The 18,295-nt window shown below is 38.1% G+C and overlaps 1 protein-coding gene across 1 annotated transcript in view; it reads left to right on the forward strand.

The window, feature by feature from the left end:
• TBC1D5 (TBC1 domain family member 5) overlaps positions 1-18,295 on the forward strand; it is a 562,315-nt gene that overhangs the window by 418,044 nt on the left and 125,976 nt on the right. The window contains exon 16 of the mRNA XM_046674041.1: positions 13,997-14,103. Coding sequence (XP_046529997.1) covers positions 13,997-14,103 — 107 coding nt within the window. The remainder of the gene's footprint in view (positions 1-13,996; positions 14,104-18,295) is intronic.

Raw genomic sequence — 18,295 nt, forward strand, 5'->3', positions numbered from 1 at the left:
ACTGTATGTGTGGGACGCCTACCACTGCATGGCTTGCCAAGTGGTGCTATGTCCACACCCAGAATCCGAATTGGCGAACCCCGGGCCGCCGAAGCAGAACGTGCTAACTTAACTGCTGTGCCGCTAGGCTGGCCCCAAATGGCTGTTTTTTGAACAAAAGTTTTGCTTTACTAATGATACATAGTATCCATTTCTAAATAGAATTACTCCCAAACATATTAATAAAACCATAACCACTTTTGCTTTCTTATGTGTTATATAAAGTAGTTTTTGGATTCTTTGCTAGATTCTTTGGACTAAGATTATATATGTAAAAGTAAAGGTTAGGAAATAAGGAAATATAATCATGAACCACTACACCTATCATGGTTTGTTAATAGCCATACTCTCATCACACTGTTTTTTTTACTGACTTTATTCCATACTGTAAGTCACTCATGTGGTTCCCTCCTTCCTTTGGCTCCACCTGCCTAAATCTTGCCCTATTTTCAGGCCTGGTCCAGGTAGCCTTTCCCCAAACCTTCCCTAATTATTCTAGCCCTCCTTGATCTCTCACTTCTGCAGTCCTTTAAGATTTCAATCAATACCACTCAATGTAGCATTTAATTATACTCTATCTTATGTTGTTCCTTATTGTGCGTGTTAGTCCCATCTTCTCAGCTAGATTGTAAGCTCCTCAGGACCAGAACCACATGTTACAGTTCTTCTCTATCCCTCAAAGCATCTGAAGTTCTTCATGTGCTCAGCTGGTATTTGGGGTGCTCTCAGACGGAGGGGTACTGCAGAGACCTGGCATGGGGAGGTGTCATGGATTTGTGTCCAGTAATTGCTGAGAAGACAGGTGCCAAGAGCTCTTAGAATGCCAACTCAGATAAATAGTGATTTTTTTAATACACTTTTCAACATGGCTTTTTTAAAGAAAGCATTGTCTACGTTTTAAATTAAGTATCTAAAGTTTTTCACATCTATTTTTTATTGATTTAAATTTTTATTTTGTTTTTGACCAGTATCGAAAAAAATATTCTCCAGTTACAATACAGCATAACTTTTATTTATCTTGTAAATGGTGTTAATAGCTAAAACACTATAATCATTAATAGGTAAAACACTAAAACCATTTAACAGTAGATTTTTCTAACTAGAAAGTCTCTCTGAAATGTTTATTGTCTTTTAATTGACTCTGTCTCTGAACACTTTCCTTTTGGCGCTTTTACCCACTCCCGCCTTCTTTTTCAGCCAGCATAAACATGCTACAACACTCTAATTTTCCTTGCTTTTCTGTAAGGGTCTCTTCAGCCATTTATTGACCTGGCCTAGTGTGACAGTTGTGTCCTCTTTGTGGTTTAAAACGTTGTTCTTTTTTATTTTGTTTTAGATCTCTGCTTACTCTTCAACCACTATCTGTCTATCTGCCAGTGTTTCCATCTGTCCTACACCAGAATTTCTGTTTCTCTATTTTCTCGTTAAGAGTATGTTCAACATTATACTGATGTCAAAATGCAGCTTATTTCAACTACAAATTGAATTTATTTGTTTTTTCTGGAAAAGCTTTACCCAACCTCAGGGACTAGAAACAAAGCCTCTGTTAAATCACATTGTAATGTGTTACAGAGTTTTTATCAAAGCGCAAATTGGTGGTCTTACTTTTGAAGGAGTATTTAAGCACTTCCTAACTGCCAGCTCTCTTCCCTCCCAGACATTAATATTGCCAGTCTTTTTTTATGACCATCTCAGATATGGATATTAGTGTATCCTTTGAGTTACAAATAACATTTATATTACTTTATATTTTAGTTTAAAAATCTTCTAAAATTTCACTGACAGGGGCCGATATTAACCATAGTAGCACATTGTCTTTTTTTTTTTTGATGTTTAGATTTTTTTTTTAAATAGAGTTTATTTTTTTAGAGACTTTTTAGGTTCACAGCAAAATTGAGTGGAAAGTACAGAGTTCCCATATGCCCCTGCCTCCACCTATACACAGCCTACCCCACCATCAACATCCTTCACCACAGTAGTACATTTGTTACAGTCAGTGACCCTGCATTGACACATCATTATCACCCAAAGTCCATAATTTACATTACAGTTCACTCTTGGTGTTATACATTCTATGGGTTTGGACAAATGTATAGTGACACGTAGCCACCATTGTAGGATCATCAGAGTAGTTTCTCTGCCTTAAAAATCCTCTGTGCTCCACCTGTTCATCCTTCTCTCCCTTCTAATCCATGACAACCACTGATCTTTTCCTTGTCTCCATAGTTTTACCTTTTCCAGAATGTCATATAATTTAAATCATACAGGATACAGCCTTTTCACATTAGCTTCTTTCACTTAGTAATATGCATTTAAGTTTTCTCCATGTCTTTTCATGGCTTGATAGCTCATTTCTTTTTAGTGCTGAATAGTACTTCACTGTGTGGATGTACCACAGTTTATTTATCCACTCACCTACTGAAGGCCATCTTGGTTGCTTCCAAGTTTTGGCAACTGTGAATAAGGACACTATAAATATCCGTATGTAGGTTTTTGTGTGGACATAAGTTTTCATTTTACTTGGTTAAATACCAAGGAGCATGATTGCAGGATCGTATGGTAAATCTCAGGAGCTCAGGTGAGCTGAGCAGGAGAGAGACCTGAGGTGCTAGGTGTCAGGGTAGCCAATTAAAGCAACAAGTCAAAAATCAAAGTTAAACCTTTAATTATTTACTGTGGTGGTATAAGCAGGAGTCACAAACCAGAGAAAATGTCAACTCCTGTTCCATTTCACCCATGGAAGAGTACATTGGTCAAGGGTCAGGTGGATCAGCACAGATGTGGGGTCATCTCACTGTTGAGGGAGCCCTGAACAAAGGACTCTAGCAGATTTATGGACCCTGAAGTGGGGGTGTCAGTAGGGGGCAGTGAGGTGAAAAGGCTAGGAGTGGAAAAGTACTGGTTACTAAGTCAAATGAGGAAGAGTATCTTCAAGATTTCCTCCTCCTACCCCCATAAGGAGGTACCTGAAGAAGACCTCTGCCCAGGGCCTCAGATAAAGAGATCTAGGAATGAAGGCACCACATCTAAGAATATAAATATGTGAAAAATCATGACCAGATAAGTTGGCCTGAGACGTCAATTGCAACTGCTTTCAGAGACTACAGTGCATTGGTTGTACACCAAGTCTGGTGTGAGGAGGGCAATTTTCCCCCACGAGACCTGCCAGGTAAAGCCTTTTCTATTAATCAGGCTTCTCCAGAGAAAAAGAACCAAGAGAATGTATAGAGAGAGATATTTAAGAGAAGAGTCATTATAGGAATTGGCTTGGATGGTTGTGAAGACCTAGAAGTCCCACAGTCAGTCATCTGCAAGCTGGAGACCCAGGAAAGCCAGTGATGCAGTTCAGTCCCAAGTCTGAAGGCCTGAGAACTAGAGGGCTGATGGTGTAAGTCCCAGAGTCCAAAGGTCCAAGGACCAGGAGCCCTGCTATCCAAGGATAGGAGAAAGTGGACATCCCTGCTCAAGAGGAGAGAGAGAATTCACCCTTCCTTCTCCTTTTTGTTCATTTGGGCCCCCAACGGATTGGATGATGCCCATTCATATTGGTGAGGCAGATCTTTTCACTCAGTCTACTGAAGCAAATGCTAATCTCTTCCAGACACACACTCACAGAAATACCAAGGAATAATGTTTTATCAGGTATCTGGGCATCCTTTAGGCCAGTCAAGCTGACACATAAAATTAGCTATCACACCTTTGTAATTGCCTATCTTCAGCCTGAAAAATCACATATAACTGCCAAACTGTCTTCCAAAACAGCTGTGCCACTTTGCATTACCACCAGCAGTGGATGGAAGTTCTTGCTTCTCCCCATCACCACCAGCATTTGTTGGTGTCAGTATTTTGGATTTTGGCCATTCTAGTAAGTATCCCACTGTGTTTTTAATGTCAACCTTTTGCCTGAAAATAATTTTAATTTATACAGCTACAGGAATAGAGATATGAAAGGGGAATGATTATCCTACTGAAATTCTATTCCATATTCAAGATTAATAGTTGATATCTCAGGGGCCAGCCTGGTGGTATAGTGGTTAAGTTTGCACACTCTGCTTTGGTGTCCCAGGGTTCGCAGGTTTGGATCCTGGGTGCAGACCTAGCACCACTCGTCAAGCCATGCTGCGGCAGCATCCCACATACATAGAGAAAGATTGGCAACAAATGTGAGCTCAGGGATAATCTTCCTCATACACACACACACAACGAAATAGTTGATATCTCATTCTGGCTGTTTATAAAGGGGAAGAAGTGGTCTTTTCTCCTAATACCATCATTTTACCCTTCCATGTCCTTACTTCCATCCCACTTTTTTCTGTTGCCCTAGAAAACAATAAAGCAGATGGATTCAGGAGCTCTAGGACACGTTTTATGGGCAAAAGCAAGCAAAATTACATGCGTCACTGGAATCTTAACCAGAGTGCTCAAGATTCCATGTCCACCTGTTGCTGCCAAAGGAGAACACAAGTAGTCCTGCAGGTTGACTGGGGCCATTCTCTCTGATGATTAGATAAAGGGAGATGGCAATCTTTAGCTTCCTAACTACTGTCTTCCCCAAGTTTCTCTACCCAGTAGCCTCCCCACCTAGATTCTTCTTGCCCTTCAATTCACCTGCCCAGGTGCTGCGTAGCAATGTCATTAAAGAAGTGATTAAAGATATTAGATATAAGATGTTATTTTGAGCTCCTGCATTTACCTCCATTGCTCCTGAAACCCCAGTCAAATAGCATGAACCCACAGGACACAGAGAATTGAGAAGGAGATTACAGCAGTTTGGGAAACGGGAAAACAGATGGATGAGTGATAACTGACTTAGCAGATCCAAGAGAGTTAAATACAAAGTTAATAATGGAGAAAGCCAAGAAATAACCCATAAAATTCCTGAAAGTGTAGAAATTGGCACTGCTAGGTGCCTCTGGAAATTGGTAGGGAGAGGGAAAGAGTTAAGACTAGAAAATGAGAACTGGTTGAAAATCTATTTAAGAAGCTATTATACCCAGATCTTCAACATTTCCCTCCAGGATTTATCCTCTGGAAATGGTAAAATGGAGGCTCTCTGGGCTGAAGACTTGGGGAATTTCAGTGAATATTGAGCCAGACTGTCTCCCTCCAGGAAGAAGTTTGGGAGAATCTTCTCCAGAGGAATCTAATCAGCCCTAGAGAAAAGACCTAAAAGTCCAGGCTTAGGGACTGCCCAAGAAATGACCTGTGTAAACCCCCTAAGCTAACAAACCTACCCGTCTCTGCACACACAGCTAGCTTCAAGTCACCTTTAACTGCCCCACTCTTAAGTATGAGCAGAGAGCCAGAAATCACCAGACATTTGAGGAAAGCATGAGAATAAAAGCAGAGATTTAAACAAGCAGCCAGCAGAAAAGCAACTTGGAGGACACAGTGACCACGCAGGGAGGAGAAACTTCTCAGAGAGCTAGGAACATACATAATTCAAAGGAAAAAGTATAATTGAAATTAAAATATGAAAATAAGATGGTTGGAATACAAAATTCAAAAAGTGTCCTGGAAAGGACCACATAAAACAGATTCAGAAAATAAGAAAAAAAATTAGATGACCAGGACAGGAGACCCAACATCTAGATAATGAGACCTCTTTAAAAAAAAGCAAGAAAGAACAAACACAAATGAAAAATAGGAGGGAGAAAAACATCAAAGCAACAAGGAGAAATTTCCAGTTGAACAGAAAAACATGAGTCTCTAAATTGAAAGGGCCCATGGTACATGAAAACAGCAAAACAAGGTACATCATGAATTTACCGAGCATTGAAGGGACGAGAAGAGAAAGCAGGTCACATAAAGGATTAGAAATTAGAGTGGTTTGAGGCTTTTTAACTGGAAGCCAGAAAACTCTGGAGCAGAGCTCCCAACATTCTGAGGGAAAAGTATTTCCTACCTGGAATTCTGTACCTAGCCAAACTGTTAATGAAGTGTCAAAATAAAATCTTTCAAACAGAGAAGGTTTTAAAAATTCATGTGCTGTGCATAAAGGTTTTGGAGGATCTGTTCCAACAAAACAAGGGAATAAAGCAAGAAAGAGAAGCTAGGTGTTCTAGGAAATAAGGATGCAACACTTAGAAGAGATAAAGCACATCCTCAGGATGAGGGAGCAGGCCAGAGGCCTCAAGAGAAGTTTCCTCAAAAAAAAATGAAATTGGCAAAATACTTAAAATTTGTTAAAGTATTGAGAGGACATTTGTATGACTGGGAGAGCATTTAAGGTTAAATTAAATTTAAATACATACACAACAAAGCAAATGAAAAACAAGACAGTTATAAACTCCAGGAAAGAAAGGAGTCTGTGCAGAAAGGAAAAGTAGTCATGATGTACTGTATTGCTCAGCTGTGATAACATTTACCTGGCTATAAAAATGAAAACTCTAGAAATTGATCTAACCAAAATTACGACATAACTTCATAGAGGGAGAGACAAAGAAGGAGTGTGTGACATGGAGGTTGGTTGGAGGGTTGGCTGCAGTGCTAAGGATGAGTTAAAGATTTGTCTTCTTGAATGGCAAGTTAGTAGATACCATTTAAAATAAGAGCTAATAATGTTAGCATTTTTTTCCCCGCAATATGGAAGGTAAATATTTTTTTAATCAGCTGAAAGAAAGTCAGTGCCCCAGGGGAGTGGGAAGTCGGGAGCAGGAGACAACAAGTGCTGTTTTCATAACCAGACTAGGAGATTTGACTCTTTAAACTATGTACGACTCATAAAAATGAAAACTGTATTTAAAACTTCCACAGAGAAATAATTAAAAGTTGCTATAGTCTTTAAGTAGCCTTAATTATGTAAATTTGTTAATATTTTCATTGCTAATTTCTTCTCTGCTTTTGCTTTTCTGTTTCTCTCTCATAAGCACACTCCCCAAATGTAATCACACAAAGAGCTGTCCATTTTTCCAGGAGTTTCTGCCCACTGTACGCCTCTGCCCCTTTCTTACTTCAGTTATCATTTTCTCTCCTCTGTAGTATTACTAGGAACTTCACCTGGTCCCCAGCCTCTTGTCCCTTGTCCCTCTCTTCCTCCCTACCACTGATCACCCTGTGTCAGCGTCAATCTTTCTGAAATACAAATCTGATCACCTTACTTACAGTCCTTCTACAGCGTGAAATCTAAACCCCATCCCCTCTATATAAGCAAGAGGTAAGCAAGAGCTCCACCTACTTTTCTCCCACTACATCTCCATTTCTGCTCGGCACCCTGGCCATAGGGGCCACTCAGTGTCTGGTCTCTGAACTTCCACGTGTTGTTCGCCGACACCCTCGCTAACCTCACAGTCTTCCATTCCAGGAGCTGTCAGAGCCCTCAGTATGTGCCACTGCAACTAGTTCTGTCCTATGTTATGATTAGTTTTATGCTTCTTATTGTATCTTATTTCTTGTCATGTCCTTAGGACGTAACTCAGTACCTGGAACAAAATAGGTATTTAATAATGTTTGTTAAATGAGTGAATACACAAAGTCTAACAGAAGGAAAGGGATATTATCAGCACTTGTTAAATATCTTCTGTACTTCACAACCATTTTTAATGACAGATCTATATTTCTGAGTAAGGAATTAAAAATCACTAAGCACAATGAAATAAAATGTCCTATAAATATCTGTATTCAAATTAACTAATTAATTAAAAACATGACCTATGGTTTCCCTTTATTTGGATTAAAAATAGAGGCAAAAACCATGAATCAGGCTTACTATTTCTTTCTTAAATCTTGATGCACACTAAATTTTTTCAGACTTATTTCCATGACATTTTACAGATGTGGAAATCGAACGTAGGTCCTGATTCTGAACACATCCCTACAATTATTACATTAATGGTAATTACTTGTATTAAAAGACTGCAAGTTTTTGCACAGTATCATTTCATTTATTCCCTTAATAGGTAATGAGATAGAGATGGTGGTGAACACTCAAGCCTGTCCACTTAACTGATTGGCTTCAAATTTCACAGCTAATGCCAGTGACACGCTGGAGCTCACATGCTGTCCTTCTGACTTCTCTGGTAAAGTGGTCTGTCTTCTGTGCTCGCACCCTAACCGCTAGCAGTTCTGCACTTGGATGCTTCCTTCCTTACTGCCTTTCAGTTGGCAACACTGTATGTTTAAAGGTATAAATTCTTGAGTAAAGATCTCTTACATTGTTTGATCTCTGATGAAAATAAATTATGTTTAAAGTGTTTTAAGCTTGGAAAGCAGTAAGAAGAACAATTTTTAAAGTCTTTTTCTAGACAAAAGAGTGAGCTCTTCTGAATTTGAGATTGCCCTCTTTCCAAAAATCTAATTGAAAAATTTCATATTATTCTGCACAAACTCTACTAGAGAAATAAGGACTAACCCATTGTTTACAGAAGAGCGTGTGTCCGTCTTAGGTCTCAAGGGTGGATGTTGCCATGATTGATGGTGCTCAGAGAGGCAGCTGTCACAGCAGCAACCAGAGAGGAAAACCTGGAAGGATGTGTCTTACGAGGGTCTTAAACACTACGTGAAAATCACTTCGTATGGAGAACGCTATGACCCTGTTTTATACTTGGCTTTCTCCAAGACAGCAAAGAATAAAAGTTTTGTTGTTTTTATTTATGATTTACTCCCTACCCCCACCTGGTTTTCATGTCCATTTGAAATCTCATTTTGTATGTTGCCATTTCATAGCTGAGGAAGTTAAAGTAGTAAGGGTTTTTAAATAGTTGAAGACACTGCGTGTACTGATTATGTATTTTTTCCTGCATGTAGACCCTCAACAAATATTTTTTTCAGAGCATGTAGCATTTATTGAATGCCTTCTGCATGCTACGTTCCTTGCAAGACACTTACATGTTGACTTTGTTTTCAGTGGAGAGGCACAATAAATTATGTTAAAGCCTTAAGATTTCCTTTTTTGTTGTTAGCCCATTATTGTTTTATATTTAATCCATGATTATTTGTTTTATATGCCATTCTATAGCGAACTTCAAGAGTTTATGCCTATTCCTAAATATTTACTATACCTGACCTTATACACTGAGGGCTTTTTTCATTTATCTTTGAGGCTTCCCTGTGACTTACAGTATAGTTGGTGTTCAGAAGCCAGCTGTACTGTCTGAACTTGACTTCTGCATACAGATACCCTCATTGTGACACTCTCTGCTGGGAACGCAGGAAAGTGTAAGATGACAGTGGTGAAGAGTGAGGTTTGCAGCCACACAAACGTGGGTTCAGCTGTGTCTCTGCCATCCAGGAGCCCTGTGGCCTGGATGTGCTGTTTATCCATTCTGCACTACCCTCTCCTCACCCATAATGTGGAGTTGATGATAACGCCTTCCTGAGGGAGGGTTAGGAAGACTCATGGGGAGTTGGTATAATATATGGCAAGTTGCCAGGCACTTTATATGTCCTTAATAAGTACTGACTATTCCTTTTTTTAATTTTAGAGAAGGTAAAGGAAATCTACGTGTAGTTTTATGTTCTGTGGTGGTTGTTCTCAGTCCATTTGATAACCTTGAAAAAGTATATCAAAATATGAAATTAAATAATTTGAATAAAGTGTTTTATTTACAAATGTTAACAATTGTAAGTAGAGTTAACTCTAACATATACTTAAGTTATTTATCCACATTGCTTTAAACTTTATCAGAACAGTCATGTCCTCTATTATCTTTACTGATGGAATTATTTCTTATTGATACTTCTGGAGAAACTACTTAAGTCAGCTCCCTTAGACCACTCAAGAACAACTGTGGGTCATTTAAAGGCAGAGACAGAGAGGTCAGCTCTGCTTCATGTGGAGGAAGTGGTGTTCAGCAAGAATTAAGCAACATGAGGAATCACACTACCTTGCATCTGTGCCACCCTTACAGAAACCCCACAGACAGAGTGAGCATTACCTGTTTTATAAATGGGGAAATAAAGGTTCAGTGAAGTTAAGCGGCTTGCCTGAATTCACACATATCATCAGTGACGTGGCCAGCATTCTGATAGAGATCTAATCTGGATGCTAATCTGGATCATCTGATTCCAAATCCAGTCTGTTTTACTAGATACCACTCATGTTGTCTTAACCTTCCTTGAATAAGGTCTCTGGAGTGTGGCTTCAGTACTTTGTTTTTAAAGCATATTCATACTTGATTTCAAATGTAGTCAGATACCGAAACTCAGTATTTTTTTAATCTTTCACTTTTTCCCCTCATGTCACTGCCCTGCTCTGATAGAATAAACACTGGAAAAGAAACAGTATTATAGATGAGTTTTTTGGTTTGGGGGGGTTTTTTGAGGAAGATTAGCCCTGAGCTAACATCTTCCATGAATCCTCCTCTTTTTGCTGAGGAAGATTGGCCCTGATCTAACATCTGCCACCAACCCTCCACTTTTTGCTGAGGAAGATTGGCCCTGAGCTAACATCTGCCATGAATCCTCCTCTTTTTGCTGAGGAAGATTGGCCCTGATCTAACATCTGCCACCAACCCTCCACTTTTTGCTGAGGAAGATTGGCCCTGAGCTAACATCTGTACCCATCTTCCTCTTTTTATATGTGGGACACCTGCCACAGTATGACTCAATAAGCAGTGCATCTGGGATCTGAACTGGGGAACCCCAGGCTGCAGAAGCAGAGTGCATGAATTTAACCACTGCTCCACCAGGTTGACCCCTAGATGAGTTTTTTAAGTTCAACAAAAATTTATTCTAAGGATCAAAACTAAATTCTTATTCTATCAGATCTCTGCTATTTTGGTTTTTTAAAACAGTTTGTATAATTCTCTTTTGCCTCCTCTAAATCGGGCACAGTTATTCAAAAGGGACTTAATACTTAGCATATGTACTTACAAATTAAAAGTGCTCTAAAGTTACAGATTTTTGTTAATAAATTAGAGATGTCATGATCTGAGGGCAGAGGGCTGTAGAGGAGGTAAAACTTTACCCAGTTAGGTTTTCAGCTGGCATTCTGTAATAAAAAGACAAATGAACAAGAGAAAAACAAAAGTTTATTAACATGCCTACTTCATATATATCTGGGCAATACTCAGGGGAAAATGAGTGACTCTCAGAGATGCCTGTAGAATTCAGGATTAAATACTATCTTATAAGAGAGAGGAGGGGGATGTGTAGGCCTCTTCGGGGAGGGTAAATGATTTGTAGGAAAGATGAATGGGCCCTTAGAAGAATAGATGGGAGGTATGATAATTTGTGACAAAGTTTGTCTGGGGGAGATTTATGACAATTGAGTTCCTTTTGGAGGATTTATCTTAAAGCAGATAAGGGGAGTTCAGAGAAAGCTGAATTTGCGTTTTTCAGGTACCTACAGCTCAAAATAATCAAAATACCAAAGCAGCATATTTTGGGGTAGCATGTCTTGAACTCCTACAGCCGTATTTCGGGGTGGCATGTTCTGCTACCCTTCCAAAGTCAGACTCCTTTGACGTTATATCCCTACTGCCGGTGCCTAGTGCAGTCTCCGTGTATCCAGGATTTAGTAGGTGCTCAGGAAACATTCATTGCATTCGGTGACTGGATGGATGGATGGATGGATGGGAGAAATGAGAAAAAGAATGTTAGCTCCTTCATTTGTTCTGCAAGCAGAATATTAATACATTATTTGACTTCCTTTATGTATTTTACAGCATCCAATGGCTTCAACAGTTCTGTCAAGTTGTAATAATATAGAGTTGTTGCTCTGGTCCCTTCAAATAAATACCTACTATTATCAGGCTGTTTTAGAGACTGGGTTATGCTGACCTTCCAAGCTACTTAAAACTACTTAACAAGAGTAATAATACTAATTGGCTTTTCTGTTTGCAATGATTGCAATGACTATTTGCATCCTTTATGTCATTTGATTTTCAAAACAATGGCCTCTCAGAACAAAGCCATGTCTTAGAGCACAGACGCTGCAGCTAGATTTCTGAATTTCAAATCTTGCTCCTCCACCAAATCACTGTGTGATTTGGGCAAATGACTTAAGCTTTCCAAGTATCAGTTTTCTCATCTGTAAAACAGGGATGATAATTATACCCTTATAATAAGATTGCCATAGAAATTAAATGAGATAATGCAGGTGAAGTTCTTTGGCATAGGGCCTGGCCTCAGAAAGCCTTCAATAATTCGTTAACATCTTAGTGGTAGTAGTAATAATAACTGCTCGTTGTTACTTCTTTACCCTTCTGTACTTTAATTTTCTTCAGGATGAGGACTGTGTTTTGTTCATCTCTGCATCCTCTCCTAACATGGGATCTTTCATGGGTTAGGTACTCAACAAATAATTATTGGATTGAATGAAGTAGGCAGTTAATTTTTTTTTTTTAAGTCAGAAAGTTGTTTTCCAAATGACTAAACTTAAGCCCAGAGAGGTTACCCCCAAAAGGTTTTGAGCAGCTACTGTGAATCAGTCACATAGGTTATATCATTTAATCTTTAGCCAACTTTATGAAAGGTTTGAACGGTGTCCTAGGATTCAAGCCCACATCTTTGAATCCTGAGCCTAGAACCATTTCCACAAAACTCTTCTGCCTCTCTTACAGAATATACAAGAATTCTTCCTGAGTCAGTTACTAATAATATATAATCATTATAGTGTTTGGGCAAATAACTTTATGAGTTATAAAATAAATTACCTAAGTTTTATTTACTTGCTAGATCTCAAAGAAAACTGTACGTGAAAACATACTATTCTCAGTGTCCTAGCTTTTTGGATTCTAGCCTAAAAAGGACAACAGGTAACTGAATGTGAATATGACAATGAACAAGTAAGAAAAGACGAGTCTGAACAGATATAGAAAGGGTAGGATAAGTGAGTGCTTTACAAATGAAAGCAGATGTATGAAATTACAAGCTGTCAGATCAGCAACGGAAATGAAGATGATAAAGTGGTTCCTTACATAGATTATAATTATTCATTTTGCCCAGTCCTGTCTCCTTTCCCCATAATGTTCATGGGAAGGGGGAGGGGGTGGGAAGCTATAGCGAGAAATGGTGTTTCCAACAGAAGAAGAAAAAAGATCTTCCAAGAATCACGGGTATTTCTGATTACAAATAATTGTTTCTTTTGTGATTTGTGTTGTTTCTATTGAATCACAGTTTTCCTATGGAATATTTTTCAACGAACTGTTCTGATTAATGAAAGGGATTCTGTTGCAACCACAGGAAGTTATAAGTGTAAAGTTTCCTCACATCAGTGCTGTGGAGGCAGTCAGTGTGGCTTACAAAATAAGCGTCGTTAATGGGCCCAACTGTGACAGCAGTGGCAGATGGATTGCCAAGAAATGAAGTAGTTTACATAGACCTGCCTAAAAAGATGTGTTTAATAATTGCGCCCATAATTAGGTTGATTTGAAAAAAAAATTAAATGACAGTCTAAGGAATATAGTTAGGCTTATCTGTGAAGATTTTGACATTTGTCCTCCAAGAAATGCTGTATGGATATTCTCCCTAAATTCCTTGTTACCTTTAGAAGAACAAATAATTGGAAGAAATTATGTTTTCTTTAATTTTGAATTATGTAATTTTTATATGTACAAAAGAATAAGTGTAACATACATAAGTTACGAAGCATAATAATCAGGGTAAATGTTATTTTATGAGAATTTTAAACTGGTTCTTTCCCATTCATAAGATTTTTGTTACTAATTTCTAAGCAGCAAAACTAGAGATATTTAAACACAGCCATATAAATGGCAATAAATATGCATGCTTCTAAGAGTTTATTTATATTGCAAATGCACACACATATCTGTATCTGAGGCTCTTCCTTCCAGCGCCCCCTGAGGATAAGTGCTAGTGTATTAGATTGCAATTAACAGTACAGTGTGCTACTTCAAAGGCCATTTGGTAAAGATCCCTTCTCCCTATTTCCTTTTATCAAATCAATTGAATTATTGATTTGCTTTCTTTGAATCTAAGTTATTTTTTTACTCTCAGTAATGCAAATATCTTAAACAGTATTGCTTCTGAATTATGTTTTTTCCCTCTTATTTAGTGATCTCTAGTAACTACCAGACCTGTCTTGGCCTTCTGATGCATTTCCCCCCAATCGGGGATGTACACTCACTGATTCTTAAGGCTCTGTTTCTTCGAGATCCAAAGGTAAGCTTTCCAAGTAGGATATGCATCATTTTAAGTTCAGTGAAAAATTGATATCTCTCTATGACTCCAAGAATTCCTAAAGTAGAATGCATCTAATGGCAGATACATTGCCTAATAAAAGAATTTGCCTAGAGTTGTAGGCCAAAACTCACCTGCCTCATTGGCTAGCAACTCAGCAGGCAAATTAACTGGACATTGTCATGAGAAACTGGAGCACACATTGCTTATCCCTCAGAAAGTTCTTCTGCCCTCCTGCCTTCCTCATAACTCAAGGAAGTGGTTGAACAACTGCTTCTCCTTATAACTACACTTTGTTATCATTGGTACCCCTTACAAGGGCCAGCTTATCCAAGTAGAGCCTTGGAGGCCATGTGAAGACCAAGACATTAGAACTACAAAAAGGACCAGTTCTGTAAGAATTTATGATACAATAAAATACTAAATTATTTCATATTATGACTATGTATTTCTTATTTTGTGGGTGAGGAAGTAACCTAATAAAATAAAGATTTAAACAGTCTTTAATGCTGATTTCTCTATTTGAACTTAAAGCAAGTCACCAAAATTTTCTTTACACTTCAGAGAAGAAGTGTGCTCTTTTACAACTAATGTTATATTTCTTGAAAATAAGAACATTTAATGATCTAAAAAAATCTGTGAATTCTTGATGCTTTTGAGCCAAACAAAAATATTGGATGAAGTAGTAAGAGAGAAAGCTTCAAACACGAGTGTGAGAATGCCAGGCAATGGGTAGTAATCCCAGCCTTTGGCTCTTTGGCAGAACTCCCAACAGTCATGTTGGCAGTTGTTGAACTGTCTTTGAGTCAGTCTGTCTGTAGATTCCGTTGCCAAAGCTCTGTCTGATCAACTTGGGCCTCCAAGTTCAAGGTTTTGATTCTAAAAGATTTCTGTCCTTTCCTCGGTTGTTGACTTCAACATTCTATTTATTCTTTGATTGATTTGAGAGAATTCATTTCCTTGTGCCTGTATCTATTTTCTGAAGAAATACACAATTTTATATAATTTCTCTTACACAAAATTCCATGAAATATCAAAAATATAATCCATTGTTTCTCTGATACCTAAGGTAGCATATAGATGAGTTTTTTTCTGGTAAGGCTTAGGAGTCTGACTGCGAAAATCAAAAACCCCATACATATTTTTTTATGTATATATGTGTATGTAAGTTGTATAAGTATATATTCTTTATAATAAATAACCAAGATTATGAAATATCTATAAAAGGAATAAAGAATGAGTTTGCTAGTCAATGAGATATATGAGTTTTGGTCTACAGATTGAGGTAGATTCTACTAGCTCAGCATTAGGGATTCTTAGAGTCATACAGAGTGGGAAAAATTGCTAAAATGACTATTTGAATTCTCTACTTGTGTGATTTGTTTGGTTTAATTGAAAGGAGAAATGAATATGTTATCTAAACCTATTGATCTTGGTAATTTTTTCCTGGCTAAATATGGTTGATCTTCCTATGAATCATTTGCTCTTCTAGTTGTAGAATTCTATATACTAAATCCATTAATGTTATTAATAGAATCTGTGATTTTAGTAGAGTACTTTTTATCTCAATAAGGTACTGTACATAATATAAGGGTATAATGAAACCAATTCTACAAGCATTAAAAAAATACATTCTCTAAGGTTTAAGAAAAAAAGTAATGAATAGCATAAGTATCTAAAAAAAGATATTCCCCACTTTTATATTCAGGGTCTTCTTACCAAGGAAAAACAAGATCAAGATAATGGTTCAAAATGTGGGAGCTTAAACTGATATTTCTGAGACATAAGAAATTGGGCGGGAAGGAGTCACGTTTAAAAATCTCTTGAGAACAAGTTCATGGAATGATGATATCTATAGGAAAAGTAAAGAAAGCTGTATAGTATTAAGGGGCTTTCAGATGGCTAACCCAGCAAGGTTATAGTCTTGGTTAAGTTTATATAGTGGCTGACTCATTGACATTATTTAGTAAATGTCAAATGATAACTAACATCACTTGGCACATGTGCTAATTGTAGGTCTATCGCAGCATAGTATCCTTCAAGGAGCCTGAGTTAGGAATCGGGACACTACATGAAATCCTGACTCTGCTACCAATCATCCTTGCGATTTTGGGAAACTCACGCTTGCTGAGTCTTGGTCTTCTCTTTTGTGTTTGAGTTAAATTGTCTCTAATGATTCACCCAACCAGAGCAGCCTTTGTCCATAAAGAACTGACTTCTAATGATGTAACGGGAGCCAATCCAGTGCTACAAAGGTACAAATTAAAAAAAGGAAAAAAGCAGCAAGTTTGTATATATTATAGAAATCCACAAGTGGACGGAGTTTTCAGTGTCATTTATGGCGATTTTAAAGACGTAAAGGAGGCCATTTATGCTGAGGGAAAAGAAAGAGAAGGAAAGACGATTTTAGTACCCCATCCATATCCTCTAAGAATCCAGACGTCAGAGTGCTTTAAATGTTTTCTATTTATTAGCAACAATGAAACGCTTAAAATACTTGAATCATTCCTGATTCAAGTAGATCAGAACAAGTATATAAACACACAAGTCTCTATGAAAGGAACTAGTAGAAAGATGAAATTTGAGGCATGAAAGTACACTTTCCCATATCCCAGCTTCATGTGACAGTTGTGTTGAGTGTTGCTGATAGACTCAGTAAAATAAAAATAAACAAGGAACTCTGAGCTCCCCTAAGTTCATTGTCAGCCTTCAGAGAAGCTCTTTGTCCTATCGCTATCCCTAAATCCCAGTGGAGATTGCTCAATTGAGAATAGACTATGCAAGTAAAGCTTAAGATGCTGAGCTTTAACTGTTTTATATCAGATATAGGCTTTACTGTGAAAAGATTTCTTATTTAAACAGACTGAAATAATGGGCCTCTAAACTGTAATCATAGGATCATACTTCTTCACAGTTTCCAAGCACTTCATGTGCTTAATTTGGTTCTCACAACAAGCTATGACATAGGCAGAGCCAGTTATCTTTCCTCATTCTTTTTCTATACAGGGAGGTCAAGATTGTGTGGCTTTCCCAAGGCCAAAAAGCTTGTAAGCTTCCAAGCTAGCTAAAGTGACTCCGTGACCTTTGTATCTACTCATTCCCTCCTGAGATTCCCGGCATCCATTCTTCCTGCTCCAGGAAGCCATTTCCAGGCTCTGATAGGCCATGTTTTCCTCTTTGAGTACCCACAGCACCTTGTGCTTTAGCTATTTGCTTATTTATTTTATCAATTATTTCTCCTTATGATCCTGCTTATTTTGTAGCATTTAGCTTTGTGTCCTGCAGTGGTTGATATTAATAATGGTAGAATTGTATTCTGACTCAAATGCTAAGTGTCTTCTAGTATACCATACTGACTCTAATCTAGGTGGATCTCAGTCACCTAGCATATTTCTGGAACCCATATCCATATTCCATAGAAGCCACAGTCGTTATATATTTGTCAGCTGCCATTTTTATCATGGCAGTGAATTAACCCTACAACTTGAACTTAAAGAGCATCTAGTTCCTTAAATTTACTATGTGTTAGAATTATTTGAAAACCTGTTACCACCTTTCAATATTATGGAATGAAGAAGACCTAGCAAAGAATGTGGTTAATATACCTCACTTAGACTGTCACTAATAATTTCAGAACTGCAGAGAACCAAGAGAGTCTAATCCAGCTTCTCCTTCTATAGATAAACAAACTGAGGATCAAGGTGAAGTTTAGGGAGTCCTTCAAGGTCACACAGCTTGTCAGTGGCAGAGCCAGCAGTTGAACCCAGGTCTTCCAACCACCTTTCCACACAAGAGCTATAGCTTCATTAGTTTTAAAAATAGTAGAATCCTAGTTACTGATATTTCTTATACAAATTTTTCTATTTGTAATAGACATTTATTTGCATCAGAAATAAATGAAATTGCCATGTATATAAGTGGCCCAAGAATTGTTTGAGATTTTTTTAAATGTATGCTGATGGGGGCCAGCCCGGTGGCACAGCAGTTAAGTGTGCACGCTCTGCTTCGGCAGCCCGGGGTTCACCGGTTCGGATCCTGGGTGCAGACACGGCACCACTTGACAAGCCATGCTGTGGTAGGCGTCCCACATATAAAGTAGAAGAAGATGGGCACTGATGTTAGCTCAGGGCCAGCCTTCCTCGGCAAAAAGAGGAGGATTGGCAGCAGATGTTAG

This window comes from Equus quagga, chromosome 1, assembly GCF_021613505.1.
Source record: "Equus quagga isolate Etosha38 chromosome 1, UCLA_HA_Equagga_1.0, whole genome shotgun sequence".
NCBI lineage: Eukaryota > Metazoa > Chordata > Mammalia > Perissodactyla > Equidae > Equus > Equus quagga.